The sequence below is a fragment of the Columba livia genome, chromosome 2, assembly GCF_036013475.1.
Source record: "Columba livia isolate bColLiv1 breed racing homer chromosome 2, bColLiv1.pat.W.v2, whole genome shotgun sequence".
Lineage (NCBI taxonomy): Eukaryota > Metazoa > Chordata > Aves > Columbiformes > Columbidae > Columba > Columba livia.
Genome location: NC_088603.1, coordinates 27,945,543 through 27,964,049, shown reverse-complemented (window position 1 = coordinate 27,964,049; position 18,507 = coordinate 27,945,543). Strand labels below are relative to the sequence as shown.

Below are 18,507 nucleotides of genomic sequence, written 5' to 3'. Positions count from 1 at the left end.
AGCTGGTTAATGCTACTTCTTGGTTCACTCTCTCCTAGTGTTTTAAGAACACAATACACAAGTTGGGAACTACTACTGGTTCCTTCTCCAGTCTCACCTCTGATTCACACAGTGGTAAAGTAGGAATAAATTCTCCTGAGAGCTGATACATCCAACTGAAGGTTATATTCAACTGGAGTCAATATATTAAGTTTTGTTTAAATCTAAAGAAAGCTCTTTGTGCATCTTTTTATAACAGTGTTGACAAAACTTGTGGGTTAGTAAAGGAAAACAGTTCTAGTCAAAAAATATCTCCCCCCTAATTTTATCTCCTAATGAAGGACACATTGGTATATGTATTTAATATCCATGTTTTGAAGATAATATTGGCTGCTTTCTGCTATAATAGCTTTGCTAATGCTTTTGTAAATCAAATCTTCCTTAGTCATGGCCTTCCTTTTGCAAGACCTAAAGATGAAATTGTTCAGAAGAAATTATGTAGGCAAGTTCCCATTGAAAAAAACAAAATGACAAAAAAAGAGCCATACATTCCCATTCCTCCCTCTCAAAAAAATGAAGTTTCATACAAACTGAAAGAAGGATAAAAATTAATCCTGTGGGTTTTAAATTGTTCTTCTCCCTTATTCACCCTGGAACAGGAAAACTACAAGCTTAAACTTCTGAACAACTGCAGTATATCGCTGATCTAGACAGGTCTCAATGGAAATAGATTTAAAATGATACAGCCTAACAGAAATTTTTGTTGTTGTTACAGGAAAGGTCTGGGACTTTAGATCATTTTAAGGAAGTCTGCCCATTTTAACTGAAAAAAAAGAGTTTATTGTACATGTTTATTGGTGGTCACATGCTCAAAGACCTCATCATTAATCTGGGAGTAATTGAAAAAGGGAAAAAAACCCAGAAAACCCCACAAACACAAGTGAACCTCACCATTGACAAGTCAATACTACCAACCATGAGAGCTCTCTCTACAGTTTGTACTTGTATTCTTATAGACAAAATACAAAATCCATATTGACCTAATCCATATTCCCCTAGTCCCCTAACTTCACTTAGCCACCCTGACAAAAACAAGAAGGAAATGGGAAGACTGCAAACATAGATCTGCTGAGTGGATTTGAAGTCCCATGTTTATCTCAGCTGCTGCAAAAACATTCACACTGTATCAGTATTCCTGAGTTAAACTCACTTTAGTTTTTGAATGATTTTCTGTCCACCATCATTTTTGCCCTATACACAGTTTTTGTAGCAAATAACCATGCATAAATTTAGGAATCGAGATACAGAATTAAGACTGTAATTACACCTTGTGATGTACATGTTTAACTGTAAAAACAGCAAAGTGTGCATTAGTTGTTAAAGAAACAAACTGTACAAATGAAGCAGCCCTCTAATTATATGAGGTCTTTGCATTCCTCTTTACTTTTTACTATCAAGTAGAAGGGCATGCACATGACAATGGAAGCATCACTAGAATAATTTGCTAAAAGGTATAAAAAGCACAGTGAAGTGATCATGGTCACAAAACCAGACTACTGTATGATCTTCCCAGCAAGCCATGGTTAATGTTGTGAGCAAATGTTTATTTTTGACTAAGGAAGACAGAAGAATTTCAGAACTGACTCTATGCAGCCCTCGTTTGTGGGAGAAAAGCAGCATGAAAAAGCTGGAAATCATTAAGCTGTGTGAGCAGAGATCTGAAATCACATAACATCTTTGGGAACCACCACAGATGTGTTATGGCAGAAGTAGATTAAATACCACTGAAGTTCAAAACAATTGACTGGATAAACCACCTATATCCCTTAGTTTCTTCGGCCCTTACTGAAAGGTACTCAACCTAGCACATAAAGAAAGAGCAGCTAAAGCAAAAACACACCTTGATGCACAAGGGGACAAGCCATCTTTCATTTTATAAAGGAAAGTCTCACACTAACGTTAATATTTCATACTGAGGTCTATGACACTACTGACTTGGAACACTTGTGAAACACAGAACATAACCTTCTTCAGTTTCTGTATAGTACCTAATTAAAAATAAACAACACAATGTATCTTTGTCAAAGTAATTTTTCTTTTTCCACTGAAAAAATGTACAAAAACATGTATTTGCCAGAGACAGGGAGAGGTGTGTGTAAAATCAGCTCAACATAACATTTTCTTCAGAGAAAATTAACTTTGATTAACATCTGTAGAAGTCGGAATGACTCCAACCAGGCAGGCAGGGATTGCCTGGGCTAATGACTAGAGCTCTCTTTGCAAGGAATGATTGAACTATGCTGTACATTGCTGAAAGCGGGACTTCAACCTGAATTTATCACTTGCCAGAAGAGCAACTTGCACTCCTGCAACACATTTTCCACCTCTTGTTTTTCAGTTAGCCCTGGCTGTAAGTTCACCTTACACAGGAAAATCAGGCTTGGGCTTAAAATATATTACCATATCTTGAACTATTTTCTTTGCATCATAAAGAAAAGAAGCTTTTAATTCTGAAAGAGATTTAATGACCAGCATATTCTGGGAGACAAAGTTTACAACGATGACTTGAAAATACCTACTTTTACACTACATTTTGCTATTTTTACTCGGTTTTACAATAAGCAATCAGTATTTTTCTTTCTTATATTCCAACTGCAAATTGCTTTAAGAATAGTGTATAGACCAATAGAGTAAGGCACTACTACCAGGGAGTAAACTGTAATACTATGTATGGGAGTAGAATTGTCAGAACCCAGGTGTCAAAAGTGATCACACCCTACTACAAGCAGAGGTTAAAGAATACTATGTCGACCTATGTAAATACATCAATGCGGAATAGTCATGTCTAAGAAATGCCCTCAGCTTTTCTGAGGAAAAATTTCTAGCAAAAAAAAATTTTCTTACTTCAGCACGTTCTATTCCCACCAATATTTGCAAGAGTTAAAATCAGTAGGACCAAACCTCTCAGGAGCAGTTTGGAGACCTGGACATGTAGAAGGTGCCTATTTATTATACATCAAGTCAGAAGGCAGTTAATATGAAAAACAGGAACGCAAATCCAACCAATATTTTCTTAGAGGGCTGGCAGCAAACTGTCAGATGCACGTGTGACCTCAAAACAACCTTTTGCCAGATGCCTCTTTAACCTCGTACAATTACATCAACTTCTAAAAAGACTGGTACATTTTACCATTCTCCTCCTTTGATTATGCAAATTAAGGAGATGTGCTTAAAAGACAGATTGAAAATATTTAGTTCTGTGCATTTTTCTCTGTCTTAAAGCCTCAAAATAAAGCTGTCTAATACAGCAGCACGTACTTTAACTTCCTTTTTCTCCCCAGAATTAAAACTGCTGTAGAAGTTATACAAGAAATCTTCGTCTTTCTTTTTTCCTCCCTTGGGTCAATGTTTAAAACCAGGTAACTTTTTGAGATAGCTCTGAATTAAGGCGCCACAACAACATTCAGCCAAAGCAATCAATAAATCACTTTTAATACTATTTACTATTTTTAAGTAAATAACTTTTTTTTCATAAAAAGTATGTCATAAATCTTATGTTGCAATCAATAGAGGCCAATACAATGACTCATCTTATTCAGATTAAAAATGTTAGCCTGTACGCTAACATTTTTAAAAGGGCATTTTTGCTAATTAAAAAATAATCAAATGCATAGCAAAGTAGCATCATTAATGTGTTTCAGGGGCTCAAGCGTTAGAAAGCAAAAAAAGAGAAATGGAGAAATGTAATAGACTGAGAAGTAAGTAGGTCATGTGTAGTAAGGTGCTAAAAATACTAACATCTGATTTGTGCCTGAGAGAAGCATTTTTAAAATCTAGAGTTGCACAAGGAAATGAAGAATTGAACAGTCCTTTGTCAAAAAACACATGCTTTGATGGAGCATTAAAAAAGATTCCCTGCGTCGTACAGAATTCAGGAAAAAATATTTCCTTTAAGAAATACACCTCCTTATACAGCAAAACAATGAATTTCAGTTGTTCTGTAACCCAGTTCCTTTAATCTGCATAAGAGATGCTGACTGAGTTCACTCAACCAAATCACTACTGGCTTTCAGAATACAATCAACACATGCTTTTCAACAGTATTAATATAGCATGAAGCTTGTGCTCCTAATTATTCATGTTTTTGCATTCTGTTTTTTCCCCCTGCTGTAAAATATGCAAATTTACTTCTTTGTGTTATTTAGGTCCCACATGGGCCTCAACAGATCTGTTTGGAAGGAATTACAAGCCAACATCTAGATACATGCTGTCAACATTTCAAGCTTCATTATTTTTATTAGGTTGGAATGCCATTATAGATTTGATATTAGGCTTTTAAAAGCTTTTTAGAAATCCGTCAAAAACCTACAGTCTAATAAAATGGTGTACTGATAATTACTACTGCTCCACTTTGTGTGTGTGCCTGTGTGCGTGTATGGGAGAGAAAAGCCCTACAACTCCTGAATACAAGAGAAATCCCCATCTAGTGGTACTATTGAAAAATGCAGTTTGTTTTTGTGCAAAATTAGTACCCAAGAGGATTAGTTTGACTTCATTACTGAACGAAGGGTAGCCATTACCTCCTTATGCAACTAAGGATCGCTAAGAGGAGAGGACTGTGTCTTTGAATTACACCTCTTCCCTTTTCAGCCAACTCTGACTGTAAAATTCCGTGCCCAAATGAGCTACTAATGATTTTTAAGTATAAAGCCCAGAAAGCAGCACTTCAAGAAATAGGCCACTTAATACAGTGATGTTCTGGTGTGTATCGGAAGCGTTCACTTACAGTGGCATAGATTGACACATCTAAAGTATTCGTTAGATAAAAAATACTTAAAGATTTCTCCAAATCTCATATTATTATAAAGTTAGTATAAAATATTTGTACACTTAAACAACATAATGAAATAGTAGCTTGGTTAGTGGAAGACCGCAGGGCTGGAAATAACTACACGAGCACTTATTAATATATTAAAAAAATACGTAATATAAGCCCATTGATACAGAAAGTGAAAGGACACTGAGACGCTGCTTTTTTCCAACTGGCAGAAAGCTTTGTGCATTTCTTTAATGTAATAGTATATTTTAAAACACTGCAGCAGCCCAGCCTTCCTTACTAGCACCACTAAAAGCTCCTTAAATATTAATGAAAAAAAACAATTTAGAGATTTACAGGAATCTACTACACATTACTACTGCCTCCTAGAAAACAAACAGCAGCAGCAGCAACACTAAGATTTTACAAATCTCTTGATGCATTTAATTTTTGAAGTGTGTGCACAGAGTGGAGAAACCAAAAACCTATTTGAATTGCAGTAAAAAACTCATATACGGTACTCCTTTGATTTGAGAGGATCAAAATGTTAAATTTTCCTTTCATAACATACTCACTCTTGAAGATTTTAAAACTGCACACTCCTCTCAGAAGCAAACATTTAAGAAGTCCTTAAAAACATATGTAGAGATTTGTATTACCAAGATTAGTGTGTAAACAAATAGGTCTTTATATCATGTTGGATGACAGCGGGGGTGTCCCTTAACTCAAATATGCGATTTATCCAAATCTTCCTTCCACAATAAAAGGTACCCCAAAGACTATCTGCATGCAAAATAAATTCATGTCAAAACTGAAACTGGAATTAAAGAGGAAGAAATATATGTAAAATTGCTCTTCAGAAAAACAGAGTCAAGATTTCCAGAACTAAAGACTGACTAGTGTTGATCATTTTACTTTTCCACATCTCCAGCACAGAAGACTTCCTGATTTGTAAAAGATGTTATTTTGCAATGTAACTGTAGCTAACAGAGGGAAACTTTCACTTGGCTGTAAATCATTCTTTCCAGTCTCATAGCTGAGTGAGGATGCTCCTGTCTACAGACAAGGATGATCCCATATGAAAGAATTACAATACTGAATTAACTCAGTAATACATGTACTGAATACAGCCAAGTAGGGTTAAAGTATTTCATTTAAGATAAAGCCAAAGTTTGAGTGCCTTGCAGAGATTAGCTTAAGATATTAAGCCATACGTGACCACCACCATTTTGAGATAAGACAATCTGCTATCATCCATCATAATTTATTAAACTCATGTACTCCTTTTGCATCCCGTTGTGCTGCTGACTTTGTCACAACATGTAGCAGTAATGATTTCTACAACATCTTCCTTCTCACAAAAAAGTTCCTGAACTTTCCACCTTTTATCTAATATCATTTCTCTTCTACTTTCTTAATAATGAAGAAATTTTTGCCTTATACTGTATTTCATCTCACAGGATGAAAAAAAAGCAGTTCTCACTTTGTTTTCTGTGAGGTTTTAAATGTTGGTGCAAGTCTGACCACATTTGTTCTGTGGAGCTCCTTCTCTTCAGACATCAGCATCGAAACAGAGATACATGTCGGTTAATTTGAGAGATCCAGGACTCATATATCACGTCCTTCTTCTTATTAGGAAGAGATTTCAAAACACTTAATTTCTTATGTCTATGACTATTTATATTCTCTTAAGAGGAAACATAACAGGTAAAAATCATAGTTGTTCCAATACTGAGAAGCATAACAAGCAAGTGTTCATTCAGAATTTGTTTACTATTTCTATATGGCCTCAACCATCTAGGAAAGCACAGTAAGGAGAAGGGAGGTTTACAGAACAGGAGTGTATCTTCATTATAAAAATCCTGCCAACCCTTTTCACCATGGCCATACCCTCACTGCGTTTGTGACAGTCACACCACGCAGATGAGAATCCCATGCCTGCCCACTTTTCCTTGGGTGCTTACTCTTGGAACTTTAAAAAAATCTACACCAAAATTGTTGGATGTCAGAAAACAACCTTCAGGTGACAGTCAAATGCTCTCTGTAAGTCAATAATAATACTCCCTACCACCTGTTAGAGACCCACACCTGAGGTCAAGAGCAGAGCTCTGACATAATAGCCATTAGTCAGTTTGAAAATTCATGTTAATTTGTATCTAAAAAAATGAAACAGGAAGCTGTCATAAGTTCAAGGAAGAATCACAAGTTAAATGTTTACAAATCAGGGTTATCAGCACCAGCAACTGAGCTGCTTCTCCAAGCCATTTACTCCACTCCAATTTATGACATAAAAAAATCCCTGAAAGAAAACAAAACAAAACCAAACAACTCTTAAATCCATGAAACAGATTGGCCTTTAAAACGCAATTTAAAAGTAAACAAAGTAGACTTGAACTTGGGCATGGTTCAAAGGCTCAGATCAAGAGCTCCCCAGAGAACCATGCTGCCTCCAGATGCCACCAAACAGCAAGACAACCACCCTGGCTGTACAGGTCCGAGGTCACCAGTGGGCTCAGCAACCCTTTCACCAGCCCCAGGAGTTTAGCTGTCCATACGCATGGCCAGCACTGAGCACATGCATCAGGATCTGGACAAAGAGCTGGAGGAGAAGCCTCATCTCAGGTTCTTGGTCCTTGCCCAAGCCACCCCACAGGGATGCCTGTGACTGTCCATGCACCTTGGTGACCCCAACCCACTGATTTGACCACCCGGCCTGGCCTCAGCTCTGCCCCCTCCCTGAGGACTTCTTCTGAGGACTCTCCACTGACTCTGGTCACCGTCACCAGGCCTGCTCCGCTGTCCTTGCTTAGGCAACAAGGGACCACAGCTCTCGTAGGCCAGTTCTCTACCCAAGGCCCCGGCCTCTCAGTGCCCTCACTCAGCTGCAGGTTCTCCTGCCCAGCAGAAGCACCAGCATTTGCTGCTCCCTCACATTGGCTTACATCAAAATTTCTGAAAAAGTAATTAAAACCCTGCACATCAGCATCTTAAACAAAACCTGAAAACAAAAATAACATTCAGCAGTATTTTTTTAAAGAGCACATACAGAACAATATTCTGTGATAAGTGTTTTTTCTTCGTTTGTTCATTTGTTTGTTTTATTTTGTTTTACAATAAGGGTGATGAGACACTGGGACTGGTTGCCCAGAGAACTTGTGGATGCCCCATCAGTGGAAGTGTTGAAAGTCAAGTAGAACAGGACTTTGAACAATGTAAGAGATGTCCCTGCCCACGACAGGCATGTTGGACTAGATGATCTTCAAAGGCCCCTTCCAACCCTAACCATTCTGTGGTTCTGTGATATTTCCATTGTCTTCAAGCAAAAAACACTGACCAGCCGCCCCAGTGAAAACATCTGCACCATGTGGATATTTGTAGAGTTTCTGACCTTCTTGCTAAATACACATGGGAAGCAGCATTGCTGTCTCAGGTTTTCAGTTCCTGATCTGAGACTGAGATTGGGACTACGAGACGCATGCATCTTTGAGATCTGATGGGAGATATTTAGCTGTGTGCCAAACCAAAATGCTAGCTCTAACCTGTCTTCTCTTTGGCTAGCAACAGTAAGAATGGATGGTAGGCTGGAACTTATTTTATATTAGAAAAAGCCACAAACCATGAAAAATTTCTTAAAAAAGACAACTCTTCAAAATCTCTAAGCTAAATGGAAACTTACTTGTTTTCTGAATTTTGGCAAATTTGTGATAATCAGACAACTCCCTGAAACTTTTTTCACATTGCTGCAATTGTTTCACTCATCAAAACCAACCACGTGTTGTCTGTATTTCATAAGTCTCTTCCCTTTTCAAAATAATAGTTCTGCTTGTTACAGAACAAGCACCACTTTTACAGCTTCATGAACAGATGAGATGACCAGTATCTGGAAAATAAGTGAACTGGTAGGTAGATGTAAAAATGCTTTAGTCCCTTGTAGAAAATTACATTTTGTATTTGTTTTGTGGAGAGTGAATTACGAATTATATTTTCTTGACTCCCACACATGCAGTGTTTGCCCCAAAAGATAAAATAGAGAATATCTTTCAGCTACTATGTTGCACAGTTGTTTTTGTTGCTTCAAGAGTTTTTATGAGTCATCTTTCTAGTCAAAGAACAGGTATTCAGATATTGAAATTCCAAGTGCATTGATATTCAACAAGCAAAAGTAGATTTAAATTATTGTAATATATAACGGGAGTTGTGAAAAAAAATAGAAAACAAACAAAATATCCTCAAGATTTGAAAGGGTGATAGCTCTGGTGGTTCTTTCTCAATTAAGTTTTGAACCATCTTCCCTTTTTTTCAAGTAGCAGATGATACAGAAAGAGATTAAAATAATTAAATATTGTTAGAAAATCACAGTCCAATTATCTACATTTAACTGTGATGCTCAGTACTCTCACAACATTAATGAATAGGTAATGGACACAGCATTTGATTCTTTCTTCATAGGGCTCATTCAGACTTCCAGTAAGGCTCCTGGCTGTCCTTATCAGTGCTGCACAGTGTGAACAATACTGCAAGGGACTTGCGACAGACAAGCTCTCCTGACCACAACAGTGGGAATCAGAAGCAAGCATCCCCTGAGGATGTATTTTAACTCTTCTTTCTCCAGGAAAGAAAAGCAAAACACTTCCTCCCATGTCCACAGAGTATCAGCAGACCAGGGTTTTTGTTCTTATATACCTTCAATGAAAGACTGGGTGTAGAAACCAACTTAAGAAATTAAATTCTCACTCCCTTCAAGAGTGTCCAGTGCCTACAGCAGTATTCACACCAAAGGTCCTATAATCCTATTGAGATTTGTTAAAGACATTGCGTGCTGGTATTCTAGAATATTTTATACCTAAACTCAAAAAAGCTTCAGAACCTCCCATCTGAATAATAAAAAGGTAACTAGCAGAATAGCTAGGTATTGTGGTTTGGTTTTGCCTTTGTTTAGGACTGCTATTATTCCTAGACAAACAAAACTTCTAGGTAAGTATCTACTCAAGTGCTGACCTATAATTCTGCAATGAAATCCATCTAGCAAGATAGTGATGTGCTCCACTGACAAGGTCCATTTCATTGCAGGTTGCTAAATTAACTTCCATCTGAGCAAAAAATCTTAATAAATAGAAATACAACAAGAGAAGATTCAAGGAAAATTGATAGTTCTTAAATTTATATTTAACAGATCAAATTAGTATGAATTTATATGAACAAAGTTTTAATAGTCACTGACTGCATTTAAGGAAAAAGGAATGATGTTAAAGTGAATGCAGAATTAGGCCCAGCAATTGTGAGACATAAGCAACTTTTGGGTGCAGAACTCAAACTCTCTGCTTATTACAGAATTTAAAACTCTAAATGATCTCCAGACCTTTTTTTAGGACAACAATGTGTCTCCTTTGACCCTCCCACAATGCAAGTGCTGGAGTGATTTGATGTGACCAGTGCAGATTAACAAAATCTAGTGGAAGGTAACCATGAAACATGACAACACAGAGTCACAGATGTGAAGGAAGATTTGTCTTAATAGAGAACTATTACAAAGAATTAAGTTCTCCTCAGAAAGAGTTCCAATAGTCTCTCATATTGTTAGATTTTTATAATCTAGAGGCTTTCATGACTTGAAAATGCTCAAGAAGTAACACCTACAGAAACACAGTAATATTCCTGATAAGAACAAGTCAGTAAATCAGAGCAGCAGAAGCGGAATATTGATGATGACAGATTTACAAGGAGGAAAACACAAATTTTCAAGAGGAAAAAGAAAAAGATCAGTTACAGCATGATAGCAATAAATTCTTTATCTTCTGCACACTTGAGCCATCCTATAAGCCCGTGAAAGAGCTTGACTAAAGCTCCAAGTTTAGCCAGTTCACAGGTGAGTACACTTCAGATTAGTTTTTGAATAACAAAAAGACTTGGAAGACCTTAAACTGGTTAATTTTCATCAAACTAAGAAAAAGCCAGATTCTGAGACAGAACATTGACATTTGCCATGTGATTAGAAATATACAGATGCTTCTTTGCTTCTAATATTAAAAGACTTTCAGAGTAACACCAAAAGGAAGGATCTTGAAAAACAAACAGTCATCTAATGACTGCAATAAGACATTCTCTTCCCACAACTCTAATAATAAAACTAGAAGCCTCAACTTCGAGCATTCTTGTTTTGTAAGGACATAACTTCTTGCTCGCAATATGAGAGGAAGATAAGAAACTACATTTTCAGTGCTCTTGAATAAGAGTCCGTACCTATGGAAATAAAACTTCAGCTATTTAGTCCAAATGATGACACTAGGAATATTAATTCCTTCAGGAAAGTAAGAATTCCAAACAATTTTCATCATGGCTTCTCTTAATATTTCATTTGGTCTAAGCACTTCAAAGAAATTTTTACATTCCAAAGATGATAAGAATCACTCTATACAGAAGCGCCACTTACCCACAATGACAAATCCATCTGCCTCTCTCTCTGGCACTGTAACCTTCTTTGAATCTTGACTTTTTCGGAAGAAGCTGAACATAACCTCTTTTTTTTTTTTTTTTCCTTCTGAGTCGTTATCTAAAATGAAGAAAAAATGTGTTAAATAAATATAAAATATCAGAATTTACCACAAGAAGCTCATGCTATGCCAAAGGCCACATACATGGTATTACAGCTTAGTCTTTATTACCAGATTGGAAATATTGTGCATTTTCTATGTTAGATAGATTACCTTTTGATGTAACAATTGACTTCAATAGGCAAAAAGAGAATGAAGTATAAAAGATGTTTCTATAAAGTTTTGAATGGATTGGAAGCATTAAAAAAAGCAAACCAAACAAAAAATGCCCTACCAAGCAACCAACCACACACCCCACAACTTCAGCCTTTCTGAAGGAAAGTGAAAGAAGGAAACGCCCTTCAGCATTTATCCAGCACATTTCCATATTTTTGTGCTATTTTGAATTGTTGTTTCACCAACTTTCTCAGCAGAGTTAGTTATAAAACATCTGAACTTCGAAGCCCAAAACACGATCCTATAAAATGTGCAGCTTTATTATGCAGGAATACCTGAATGAAGCAAACTATACAAGAGATTTTCAGTTTTAAGTGTCTGTGCATCAATTTAAAAGACCAACCCACCCACTCCTACAACATTAGCATAGTATCTATTTTCATTTTTCCCATTTGCAATCTTGGAGACAGATTAACACTTGGGTGAATTTGATTACCAGATACCACTGATTCCCTTAAAAGAAACTGCAACAAAATTATATATTACAATTTTTTTCACAACAGTAATTCAATAAAAGAATCTTCCAGAGCAGCTAAGATCTGAGTTCACAGCAGCTACAACAAAATAAGGAAACTAGTGGAATAAAAACATCAACTGCAAAAGATTATGGCCAGTATGTATTCTCTCTGAAGACTGGTATATTACATGGAAGCAATTCTGAATAGCTTAGAAAGGACAAAATCATATTAAAAACTTCATGAGCACTAGCCAGAAGATAGGCAACTGGGCCAGCTTTTGCAAAATTATGTCCTATGAACCACCCCATAAACACGGATACATCCAATCTTCTAACCAAACTAATCATTCTGAACTTTAAGACACAGACTCAAGGAAGCTTTTCTTCTTCCAAGAAAAGTTGTAAGAAAAGCCTCTTAAGCGTCACTCTTGTGAAGAACAACTGACAGAACTATACAAAGCACATATCCACAAGTTCAGCTTACCAAGAAGACTGCCCATGTACCACCGCCTACCTTCTATTTTCTACCCAGCTGGCACCAGTGAATGCAGGAGCTGAGAGTGTTCCCAGCCTCCTCCCGCCACAGTGCTGGGACAACAAGCAAAGAGCAGCAGCCGCCTCCTGTCCCCAGGGGCCGAACTCAGACCACTGGACCACACCAGCCCATGGCGCAGCCTGTGGCCTGGCTGAAACACGCTGGGTGCCAAACACGGGGAGGGAGGTTTCACTAAACTATAATGCCAATGTAAAATCAGTAAAAAATGGAATAATATAATTTCAAGTTTGAAGTAGAGTTTGAGGAGCAGAATCCCGATTTACTTTGCAGACACCAATATTTAAAGGAGAAGGGACTGACAAACTGATAGCAACGACTAACACACACCTCCAACAGAGGAAAGGAGTCCAGTCTAAAGAAAAAAGGTGCACAGTGTCAAGTTTCAATAATATTATTTCACAGTAAATATAACAAATATGAATATTTAGAGGTTGGCAAAAAGAAGAGTGCTACCATGCAGTGTTTGGATTAAATATATATATATATATATGTATATAAATCCTGAATTAATTATTTTCTAGAAATCCACACTTCCCACCCAAATATTCAGGGTACCATAAGCAAGACTTTTTTTCCCCTAGTCAGTGACCGATAGCAATTAACTGCACAATCAGCACTGAGTATTCACCAGATATAAACTGCCTCAACTCTGCTTTTAAAAGCGATACCAAAGTCTTCCATACTTGATTTCACAGAAAGTCCTGTATGAAGTGTAAGCACTGGCTTTCAGGAATAGTATATAAATAGAACATGGCAAAAGCAGCAACGATTCAAACTGTGGCCTGATACTTGAGACTTAAAGACTGAATATCCCGCAGGCTGGCCAGCTATTGCTTGCTTATGCTGATGCAGTACAATTTCTAGCAACCAAATAAATGACACCAATGTACACAAGAACAGAACAAACCACCCAGTCCCAGATATGCAGTAATTAAGAGAAAATGTTACTTATCCGCATTTTGTTCCTTTTTGCTTATTTTCCTACCTTACCATGTGAAATACTGATATGTCCAGTTCTGTGGAGATTACACAGTAGAAACTCCTAATTACCTCATTTATTCCTTACCTTCCCCCACACCCAGGCTCAACACATGGCGCCAGCAGCATATTCCTTTTTCAGCCCTCAGGGAATAAGTCTTCTCCTGCTACCAATTAGGGTTGTCAGTCCCATAGCTCAAGTGGTAAAAACCTGTGCTGTAATGCTCAAGAGTCAGGTTTCTGCTCCGATGATGTATGAAGGAGAGGCAGTTGTGGAACAGTTTAAAACGCAATTTTACCTTCATCTTAAGTGTGTGACAACAAGAAGCAAAATCAAGCTGATGTGTAAAATCTTACAGGTAGCTTTGGAAAAGGCTCAGATTCCAGTCAGCCATTTCAGGTGCCAGAGCCGAAGTCGCTCCAATCACATTTTTTTCTCTTTGAGTTCTGCATTATTGTACAGTTTTCAGCTTTATCACATATTATTCTCCTTTCTTGCAAAGAAAGGAAGCATCTTAATCAGTATATACATGGCACAAAAGAGTTTTACAGGAAACCATGCATTTGTTGTCTTTTAAATGCTGCATATTTAACGTAGCTAAACATCACTGCTTAAAAGACAACATATATTTTAATTCAGAGTATACTATTTAATTCAGGGTAGATTAACAATCAGTACAATTTGATCTAGCCAAATTAATGTTATAAACACTTTCACATACTAGGTTTCTTCCTTTCCTTGATAGAAGGCAGCCCGAGTATCCCATTTTCTCTAAAAGCCACAAAATCCACTTATCTATATATACGACACTTGATCTTTACTTTGTAGTTTTCACTTTCTGAAGTAGCTTTAACTTAATTCCATTTAATTCCAGCATTGCTCAAACAGAAAACAAAACAAGCAAAAAAAAACCCCACACATCCTTTTGCTTGAAGCAGAGAAACAAACAAAGCAAACAAAAGTATCCTCAAAGTTCGGGTCTCAAATTGTTAGGCTGTTAAAACCAGGGGACCAGCAGTAAGAAAACAGCATATGCTGTGTTTTGTTATCGTGAATGTCGTGGAAGTGGTAGGAATTCACATATTAAAAAAGACTTCACATGCTTAGTGAGGCTGTTTCCTTCTCTGGGTGTTCACCATTTATAAACAAAACTTGTACTTGCAGATCTTACAGGTCTGAGTATTCACTGTGGAGGAAGGCGATTGCCAGCTATTACTTGCCACAGTTCAGTACCTTTGAACATAATACTACATTTTAAATAAATAACAAAGAATGACTAAAAAACCAGAAGAGGGGCACAGAAACAAAAAGTAGACCTATATACAGTATGGCATAGGTAAAGGAAATGCTGGGACGTCTGCGGTATTTGCTCTCTTAAGAATTTTATCAACCATGATACTTCAAAAGTAAACATAAATCTCTTCAGCAAGGGGAAATGCAACCACTAAATTTCTTGAATTACATGTTAAAAACAGAACAAAGCCCCTGTCCAACAAAGAAACACGGACTTGAATGGAAACACTCGTGCTCTTGAAGATAAGAACACAGGTTAAGCACTTGCAGAATCAGGCTGGAGTTTTACTACTTGTAGATAAGATGAGGTTTCAGTTAATGAAAGCTGAGAACAACCAGTTTCTGCACAAGTTTCATTTCAGAGTAAAAATTAAATTGGAAGTTTGTGGACCTGGATGCATGGTCACACAGACCAGGGGAAAAAAAAAAGCACTTAGTTGTGAGGCTTTTTTTTAAAGCTGTCAGCACAAAAATCACAGAAAATATACGCGCCATTCAGAGGCAGCACCACGTTCCTGTGGCAATTTCTCCTACAAAGCACAGCACTTTTCCCTTCCAGATGGGATTAATTTCATTTCTATAGGAGACCTGAAATTGAATTCACTGCCTAAAGATAAAAATCTCCCTTGGTAGGAATATGCAATTCCCTTCTCCTCATGTTTCCTCCTCACCAAAAAGTGAACACAACTTTTTTCTTTCTCCAATCTCAGTCGCTGATAGTAAAGAATAATGCTTTTGGCACCGCTTCAGTCATTAGCAAGTAACACAGTGCAAACTATAGCAATTCTGTGAGGCTGCAAAAAATATTTTGTCTTTTTGTGAGGCTCTGAGAACATATGTGGGATGGGACAAAGATGAGTTACAGAGCCGCACAAAGGGGTTAATTTATTCCTCCTGCAGTTTGTCAGTCTCCTTTGACAAGAAGTATGGGCGACCTTTAAGCCAAACCAATATGTTACATCCAATAAAATTTTTCTATACAATGAAGATCATAGCATTTTAGCATTACTTTTCAGCTTTTGCCTATTCACAAGTGATAAGTGGAGAAAGGTAATTTAATATTAAAAACACCGAAGATGCAAACTAAGATAAAGAGAGGATGCCCAGGACTACAGCAAAGCAAAATTGCAGCGGCATTGCCAGTAATTACATAAATGATGAAACGTGGTCAGAACAAGACACAAAACTGACCTTAAAGAAAGAACCAGAGTAATTTCACATTGAGCAGTTTAAGCTATGTCATCTATGGAAGTGGAAAAAAGAGAACAGCAGGGCAATTCTCTCTTCCATAGCGTCTGCTGTGGTTCAAAGTAGCAGCAATCAGAAAAAGAGCAAGATGTTTACAGTGCTGTACAACCTTGCTTATGACACGAAAACAAACAATTTAAGAGTCAAGAACCTGCACATCGAAAAAATTTCTCTGTGACACCAAAAGAACAGTTTAAAAGCTTTTGGCATAGTTTAAGTTACTATTTTAAGAAAAAAAAATACAATGGATTTTTTAATCTGGCATTAACATTAGTCATATTCCTTTAGTTTGTGCTTCTTGAAAGCAGAAAAAAGGAAAATAAGTGTCAAGAATCAGAAATACAAAAAAACCTCAAAACACCCACACATATAACAAAACACTGACAAAGACTTCTTTTACAAAATTTAAGGGAAGCAGAAATACCAGTTCTCTTTTCACTGCAAACCTTAAACAGCAGCTAAGCATGATACAGACATATATTTGTAAGAACTTCTACAGTGTGTTTTTTTAACAGCTGACCCTTCAAGAGTGGCAGACAAAATAGCCCTAGAAGAACCACTTTGCAGCAGCCTGCTGTATCTTGTTCCAACTGTTAGCTTTATGATTTCTTTAAAATCTCCAAAGATATGCTAAGGAGATGAGCATATTCTCTTGCAAATAAACTATTCAAAAGGTGAATGGCACACTGACACTGAGGAGATGACAATCAGCTACCCCCACAGAAGATATAACACCACAGCACTCCCTGGCCACGTGCTCCTTCTGCACAGCTTCTGGCAGTAGGTTGTTTCCCTGGCAAGCTAGTTCAGCTTCCTGAGCCACCACAGCATGAACCCAGCCAACTAACAAAAACCACTTGGTGCTCGTTAGCAAGCTGAACCTGCAGCTGGTTAGAAGAGACAGCACATGCATAGGCAGTGTGGGGTTTGCCCTTTTAAGCCAGGGCAGAGTTAGATTTTCTCAAGTATTTCCTGAAACACTGGTCTTAGAAGTGGAAACGAAACCACAGAACCACAGAAGGGGTTGGGTGTGAAGTGACCTCCAAAGGTCATCTTGTTCTACACCCTGCTCAAGCAGAGCCACCTAGAACTGGTTGCTGAGGGCCACGTCCAGATGGCTTTCGAGTATCTCCAAGGTTGGAGGCTCCACAACCTCCCTGGGAAACCTGTGCCAGCGCTTGGTCACGCTCACAGGGAAAAAGTGTTTCCTGATGTTCAAACAGAACCTCCTGTGTTCCAGTTTGTACCCATTGCCTCTGGTTCTGCCACTGGGCACGACTGAAAAAAAACTGGCTCCATTCTCTTTGCGCCCTTGCTTCAGGTATTTATACATGTTAATAACATCCCTCTTGAGTGTTCTTTTCTTTAGGCTAAACAGTCCCAACTCTCTCAGCCCTTCCTCATATGTGACACACTTCAGCCCCTTCACCATCTTTGTGGCTTTTCCCTGGACTCCCTCCGGTAAGTCCACATCTCTCTTGTACCCAGAACTTGGACTGAGCACTTGAGCCTCACCAGTGCTGAGCAGTAGGGAAGGATCACCTGCATCAGCTTGCTGGCAACACTACAGCTAATGCACTCCAGGACAGCATTAGCCGTCTTTGCAGCAAGAGCAATCAGGAGGAACCTCTCCACGTTAGGGACCGTTGGGGAGGACCTACGGAAAAAGGTAAGATGTGTGGTAAGAACACCATGTCCAGATACTAGCGCTGTCTCACGTCCATCAGTTGCTCTAACCCTAGAGTGCAAGCTCTTTAATGGTGAAAAGAAATCAAACAAATAGAACAGAAAAGAACAGTTCAGTTGGAACGGACGTGCAATGATCACCCAGTCCAACTGCCTGACCAATTCAGGGATGAACAAAAGCTAAAACATGTTATGAAGGGCATCTTCCAAATGCCTCTTAAATACTGACAGGCTTGGGACATTGACCACCTCTCTGGGAAGCCTGTTCCAGTGTTTGACCACCCTCTCAGTAAAAAAATGCTTCCTAATATAACAGAATCATATAATAGAATCATATCATTATTTCAGTTGGAACAGACCCTCAGGATCATTGAGTCCAACCATACCCTAACTATAGCACTAAACCATGTCCCTAGGAACCTCATCTAAATGTCTTTTAAACACCTCCACGGATGGTGACTCCATCACTTCCCTGGGCAGCCTGTTCCAATGCCTGACAAGCCTTTCTGTGGAGAATTTATTCCTAATATCCAATCTAAACCTCCCCCGGTGCAACTTGAGGCCATTTCCTCTTGCCCTATCACTATCCAGTCTAAACCTCACCCGGCACAGTTCTGAACCATTCCCACGTGTCCTGTCACTGGACACGAGGGAGTAGAGTTCAGCATCTCCCCAGCATCACAGAATGTTAGGGACTGAAAGGGACCTTGAAAGATCATCCAGTCC

General features: G+C 38.1%; 1 protein-coding gene across 3 annotated transcripts in view; it reads right to left on the bottom strand.

The window, feature by feature from the left end:
- The window catches only part of UMAD1 (UBAP1-MVB12-associated (UMA) domain containing 1), an 81,098-nt gene that overhangs the window by 61,708 nt on the left and 883 nt on the right, over positions 1 to 18,507 (bottom strand). Inside the window, exons 1-2 of one of the 3 annotated variants that reach the window (XM_013371053.3) lie at positions 17,611 to 17,747; positions 11,226 to 11,345 (exon numbers count right to left, since the gene is read on the bottom strand). In XM_013371053.3, coding sequence (XP_013226507.2) covers positions 11,226 to 11,307 — 82 coding nt within the window. In that variant the 5' untranslated portion in view covers positions 11,308 to 11,345; positions 17,611 to 17,747. Of the gene's footprint in view, positions 1 to 11,225; positions 11,346 to 13,641; positions 13,789 to 17,610; positions 17,748 to 18,507 lie in introns of those variants that run through there. The other 2 variants (XM_021281721.2, XM_065051161.1) reach the window with 2 other exon arrangements.